We start from the raw sequence: 6594 nt of genomic DNA on the forward strand, positions 1-6594 counted from the left end.
GAGAATATAAAAGGTAAAAAAAAATTGTCTGAACAAATAATTAGAAACAGAAAAATATATGGTATGAAAGAGGGATAAATTCTATTCCGTTCGGATAACGCGTCTACTATTTTTATTGCTACTAAATACTAGAGCGCTCTCGCTTTTTCTGGAAAATTAAATCACGTCAACAAAAAGTTTAATTTCCACCAAATATTTGTACCTATCCAAAGGAACGGTCATAAAGAAGAGCATATTTATCGTTCTTTCTGTTTCAATTTATATGATCAATTTAATTAAATGAAGATAAGAAATATATAAATATATTTGTAATATTTTAAAAATATTAATAATATCATTAAATATATATCCACTAAGAAAATATATCATTTTTTTAATATTAGCTTTAATTTGTAAAAATATTTATTTAAACTATTTTTATAAATGTTACACATATCAAATCCTTTTAATACTTAAAAACGTCGATGAAGCCTCGTCTTTCCATTGAGCCTCAAAGACAATTGAAATCATAGTCAATGGCTATTACTCCTATTTGATTGAGCTAAGAGACAAAATGAAAGAGTAGTAACATTTTAAATTTTTGGCACTACTTTTTAATTGAAATGATTTAACAACTACATCTGGCCAAAAAAAAAATAATTTTAACAATTAAACTGCACGTTTATTTTTACTTGTTCATTATTTTTAAATTTTTTTTTTTATTTATCATTATTAACATATTAAAATAGATAATTTATTTTTTCCAAGTTTTATTCTTAGTATACTTTATGATATTAAATATCAACTAATAGAGATAGTGTGAAAAAAAATATATTATATAGTCATTGCTTACTTAGGAATTAATTACGTAATTTATTAATTAGGGGTAAGGAATCCTTATCGTTGCTGAAGTCGGTTTATTCGAACCTTCCTCTTTATTTCCTTTTTCTCTTTATACTTCACCTATAAATTCGTTCCCCCATAAACAGAACCCAACAAATAATCGGAGTTAGTTTCAAACAAACTATTTTTCATTCTCCAAATTTTTTTCTGAATCTGTTAGCTACCTGTTTCTTCAACAATCCAATATCAACAATGGAGTTACGTCCTTTAGACATCAAAGTGATCTCTGCAGACGGCATAAAGAATGTCAATACTTTCTCTAAGATGGATGTTTATACAGAAGTCTACATTTCCAGTTACGCCAGCAAGGCTTCTAAGCAGAAAACTTTTGTTGATAAGAATAGCGGCACGAATCCTAAGTGGAATCACTCCATGAAATTCACTCTCGATGAATCGTCTCTCACAAAATCAGGGATTTACCTTATCTTTCGTCTCAAATCTGATCGCACTTTGGGTGACAAAGATATTGGTGAGGTATCTGTTCCTATTCATGATTTGTTCAATTCTAATGGCACAGTGGAGAGGCTTGTTGAGTATCCAGTGATTACAGAGAGCGGAAAACCTAAAGGTACTCTGAAATTTTCCTATAAATTTGGGGAAAAATTTACAGCGCCTGAGCAGAAGAGAGATGTAAATCATGAACCTGTTACCGCTTATCCTGCTCAAATGCATCCTGGTATGGCTTATAATCAGCAAAATTCGGGATACGGATATCCACCTCCGGCTCATCAAGGTGGGTACGCATACCCATCCCAAGCTGGTGCACCGGGTTATGGATATCCGCCACCACAACCTGGGTACGGGTATCCGCCACCACAACCTGGGTACGGATATCCACCGGTGCAACCGCCACCGCCAAAGAGGAAGAACAAGATGGGAGGTGGATTAGGGTTAGGGTTGGGTGCAGGATTGCTTGGTGGTTTGTTGGTGGGAGATATGATATCTGACGTCGGAGAGATGTCTTCTTATGGTGATGGGTATGGAGATGCTATGGATGATATGGGTGGTGGCTTTGATTTTTAGTTTAATTTTCCAAATTTGTAAATTTTCTTTGTTTTTTTTTTTAAAATCTTTTGAGATGTAATAAACTTTGGTACTAAGGTAGATTTTGAAGGATGTTTATTTTTTATTTAGTTATTCAGATCAACCTTACACTACTACTTCCTTTTTTCTTTAAAATAGTTTGTAATACTTTTTGAGGGCTCGTTTGGTACTAGTAATAATAAAGAATAATTACAAGATTTTTTATTTTTATGCTTTAGTTAAAGGTGTTAATTAATTCTACAATCATTCCATCATGTCTTATAATAATGGTATTGTGGAATGTCTTAAATCATGGAATAACTTTTGATATAGAAACAAATTTCTTGGGAGATATGTTTTCTCTTAATAGAGAATTTATTGAAAATATTCTTTTATCTACCGGATAGGGATAAGTCCTGCGTGCTGAGGAGTTAATCATTGGTGCAGATGTCCTCATTTATTGAGGCTTCCATTCAAAGCTTATAACATTGTATCATCGGAACTTCCATTCAAAGCTTACAACACTTCTCATTTTGATCTTTCAGCACCAGGTAAGTGTTGGATTTTATCTTTCTAAATTTGACTTGTAGAATTATATTGACAATGATGTTGTAGATCTTGTATCGTGGAGTGTCATTGTACCTCGGATTTTTATTTTGTTTAGCAGAATATGCTTTATGTTCCTAAGGAACAATTTTTCATATATGAGTTTCCATGTACCAACTATTTTGGTCTTACTATTATTATATTTGGTGAAGTAGGAATATTTCTTTTGGGGGGGGATTGAACAGTTGTGTAACAGCATAGCAAAAAGAGAAACGAGTTAATCATTAGTGCAGATGTCGTCATTTATTGAGGCTTCCATTCAAAGCTTATAACATTGTATCATCGGAACTTCCATTCAAAGCTTACAACACTTCTCATTTTGATCTTTCAGCACCAGGTAAGTGTTGGATTTTATCTTTCTAAATTTGACTTGTAGAATTATATTGACAATGATGTTGTAGATCTTGTATCGTGGAGTGTCATTGTACCTCGGATTTTTATTTTGTTTAGCAGAATATGCTTTATGTTCCTAAGGAACAATTTTTCATATATGAGTTTCCATGTACCAACTATTTTGGTCTTACTATTATTATATTTGGTGAAGTAGGAATATTTCTTTTGGGGGGGGATTGAACAGTTGTGTAACAGCATAGCAAAAAGAGAAACGGTGAACATTCATAGTATTATTTTCCAGAGCATAATCAATCAAAAGAGGCATTTGCAGTACACCTCACTGTGAATTATACAAGATCAAATGATTTTAAATACAATCAACATGCCATTTAGAGCTTAACTTCAAGACCCCATTGCTGGTAGCAGCACAGCTTACACCACTTGATCACATCACTCTCCGCCAACGTAAAATGTAACTCCTTCCCTCCTTGTCAAACTTGTGCTATATTTGAGTGAATGCGAATGTGAAATAGCACAAATACAGAGATGCTTACACATGTTTGCCTCAATTTAACGTTTGACCGTACAAATAGGTTATTTCCACTCATGTTTAATTGCATACACCAGAGAATTCAGTACAGATTTGCTGCTATTATCTAAAACTACATCAAGATATTCAAATTTATTCCACTGATATTGATTCTTCTTATAAATTCAACAAGAACTCAATGACCCACGAAACATAACATTGAGATCAACACAAAATGGGCCTTTTTCCACTCAAATACATACACACACACTTGACACGTATACCCTGTATCATTCAGTAATACGGTTAAGCATATAAAAACAGCTTAAGCAATCAAAACAAGGAACAAAATTATTCAGATCACTAACCTTCATCTTGTGCAAGATTTCATTCTCCTGTCATGACTAATCTTTCACTTTAAATGAAAGATGGGTGCTTATGTAATTGTGAAGGATGATATATAAATCAAGATATGATAAAAATATGGGAACGCTGAAGGGTTGGTGATGAGATAGGATAGGACTACACTAATTCAAATTGAACTTGGATAAAACTATACACTGGATAGCACAGAAGATGTGCTGCAATTTGTTCTTGAAAATAATAATAGAAGTTATGAGTTATGACTTTCTTCTCCACCCAAACTCACAGGATCAAACTTGGTCACCACGTAAACCCCCCCAAAAAAGGATTTTCGAATGGAACTTTGATGTATAATTCATACAGATGGTGCCTTAAATGAGATAGCAGAGGATAAAGATCAAAGCATTCCACGATGAAATCACAAGTAAATTGGACATCATTCATTAGACAAAGATAAACACAAAAAACAGTCATACTATATACCTGTATAGAAAAAGGAAATAAGTCAATAACTCCTAGGAGATCCTCTTCTTGTTCTGCATTCTTTGAGTGCCTTGAGGCATTCAACTAAATCTGCCGTTCCAGATTGTAAAGATGAAGCTATTATATGTAATTTCTTAGAATAATCTATTGGTTTTTTGGTCTATCCTAAATGTTAGAATTGCCTGTAAGTTTCCAATATTAACTTCAATAATAGAGTGCTAACTAAGCTTACTCTTAGAGTGAAAGGACCGCAGGCAAATTTTGAGTAAAACTCTGGAGAAAAAACTAAGATAATATGCATGAGTGTACATATAATAGGATTACAGTAAGTTAAATAAATTTATCTCAACGAAAAACATATCGAGAGATTCTTTTAAAATAGTCGCAAGGACACAATTCTTTCTGTAGTCATCTGAATGTCAATTAACTTCGACAAGTGCTTCGTTCATTTTTTCACTGTATTCTGATACAAAGTTGATATTGTTGACAGAACTCGACATCATGGATGTGAACAACTACATTAAGAACAATTTGACAATTTTCACACAATAGTACTCATGAGTTTTATGACCATCGAGTGTATCTTTTTTTGTTTTTTTAGTATATGATCTGTCCGACAGTATAGCTCACAAGCAAAAAGATCAAATAAAGGGATGACTTAGAGGTAATATGGTTGAGAGATAAACTTGAAATCACGCAGGCCACCATTTTCCTTTTTGCCAACATAAATACCTCCATATATATAAGAAGATCAATGATATTAGAGATTATTTGGAAGTACAACATGGCAATGACGTAGAACAGAATCGAATAAACAACCCAAGGAAAAGAAATATCCAAAATGTAACATGGGATGACATGCCAAATTGATTAGATACAATTGTAAAAGTTCAGGTGATCTAAAGAAGAAGCAACTAAACTACACTTACTTGAAAGTTGTAAATCATACATTGCGGAATTTATGGCAGCGCGAATATTGTCCTGAATCAGACTTGCGTTTTATGCCCGAAAAATGTCCAACCTTCTTATCACCAAGCATGCCCTTGTCAGCTGTAGCAAGCCCTGGTTGAATATGTCCACTTAGAACAAGATGTGGAGTTTTAAGTTGCGCCTGAGATTTTGTCATCCTCTCCACAGATAGTAATGGATTTTTCATCTTCAGTTCCTTCTGGTGTTGCCGTATACGTTTCTGTTGCTTCTTCTTTTCTGGCCCCTTCCCATGAAATTGATGTGAAAATAACCGAAAAGACTCCTTTGGAGTTAGATTTCGCCCAAATTCATCAGTCCTGTTAATGTGTATCTCTTTTCCCACTTTCTCATCACCACAACGAACGCTAACGAGCTTGTTTTTCTTCTTATCGGTGTTTCGACCAGCCAATTCAATATCTCCCTCCTTAAGTGAACCTCTTTCTCTCAAAAATCTGAGTGCCTCTGACAAACCCTTCCCTATTGGAACTTCACGTATCGTCTTATCTGGTTTAATTTCAAATTTCTCCTCTTTTACAGAAAGTTCCTCTTTCTGTTTTGGTAGCACATCAACACTAGGTTCTAATTTATCAAACTGAAGACCCCAGACAAAATCTCCCATCTCTGTGAAGACAACTTGTGATTCATCAGATACAGAAATTGGATTATCATTATCAAGGGTTGAATCACTAATTAGGGAAGCAATTACCTCTGGAAAAGTTTTGGCAACGCCCTTTTGCTTTTCCGATGAAAGTTTTCTGACTCTTTCGTATGATTTTCTGAATTCTTCGTTATCATCATCATCAAATAATACTGCATCAATTCCGTCCATCTTTTCTTTCCCCATCACAAAAACGTTGCGAGTCTGGGTTTTGTTATTTGGGTCAAAAGAGACGGAAAAGATGTATTTATATTTTTTTTTATAGAGAGGCTACTCAAGTAGCTAGCGCGGTATAACTTACATAAACCTCTGTAAAACTTAAATTATATTTTATTTCTATTTTACAAAAATTCCTTAAAATAAAAGTCATCCGGATACATAAGTTTCATGTAATGACCCTAAAGGTCATTTTTGGAAATTTTCATAAAATGACCGTTTTACCTCTCCCGATAGTTGCCCCGAGTCCTAATTGTTGTATTTTCGAAGTTGGTTTGGAGGAAAATTGATGAAAAGTTGAGTTTTTGGAAAGTTGAGTTTTTAAGAGTTAAAGTTTGGTTAAAAGTGTTATTTCGAGTCATTTGGAGTTTCGAGACTCGAATCGGATTTCCGTCGATTCCAGCAATTTTAGAATGTCGAAACGGGTCTATGAGAATTTACGGAGTCGAATTTGGAGTTAAAACGAAGATTTGAGGTCCTAAGTCGCTAAAATTGTGAAAGTTTGATCAAGAGTTGACTTTGGTCAACAAAC

At 33.8% G+C, this 6594-nt stretch overlaps 2 protein-coding genes across 2 annotated transcripts; one reads left to right on the forward strand and one right to left on the reverse strand.

Annotated features, from left to right (window-relative positions):
* The first annotated feature begins 1146 nt into the window (after positions 1-1146).
* Positions 1147-1905, forward strand: LOC102596739 (protein SRC2 homolog). Its single transcript, NM_001318645.1, is given in 1 exon segment — positions 1147-1905. A coding segment is annotated over 1 exon segment (759 nt).
* A 1202-nt stretch (positions 1906-3107) lies between these two features.
* Positions 3108-6091, reverse strand: LOC102597062 (SART-1 family protein DOT2-like). The gene has a single exon (XM_015307506.1). It carries the CDS (start codon positions 6030-6032, stop codon positions 5163-5165), a length of 870 nt encoding a protein of 289 aa, XP_015162992.1. The 5' UTR covers positions 6033-6091; the 3' UTR covers positions 3108-5162.
* Between the last annotated feature and the right edge of the window lie 503 nt (positions 6092-6594).

Source organism: Solanum tuberosum, unplaced genomic scaffold (genome assembly GCF_000226075.1).
Source record: "Solanum tuberosum cultivar DM 1-3 516 R44 unplaced genomic scaffold, SolTub_3.0 scf00060, whole genome shotgun sequence".
In the NCBI taxonomy this organism is placed as follows: domain Eukaryota; kingdom Viridiplantae; phylum Streptophyta; class Magnoliopsida; order Solanales; family Solanaceae; genus Solanum; species Solanum tuberosum.

What these genes read in the sequence shown, in the direction of transcription:
- LOC102597062 (XM_015307506.1), bottom strand. Translation starts at nt 6,032, where the DNA reads ATGGGGAAAGAAAAGATGGACGGAATTGATGCAGTATTATTTGATGAT.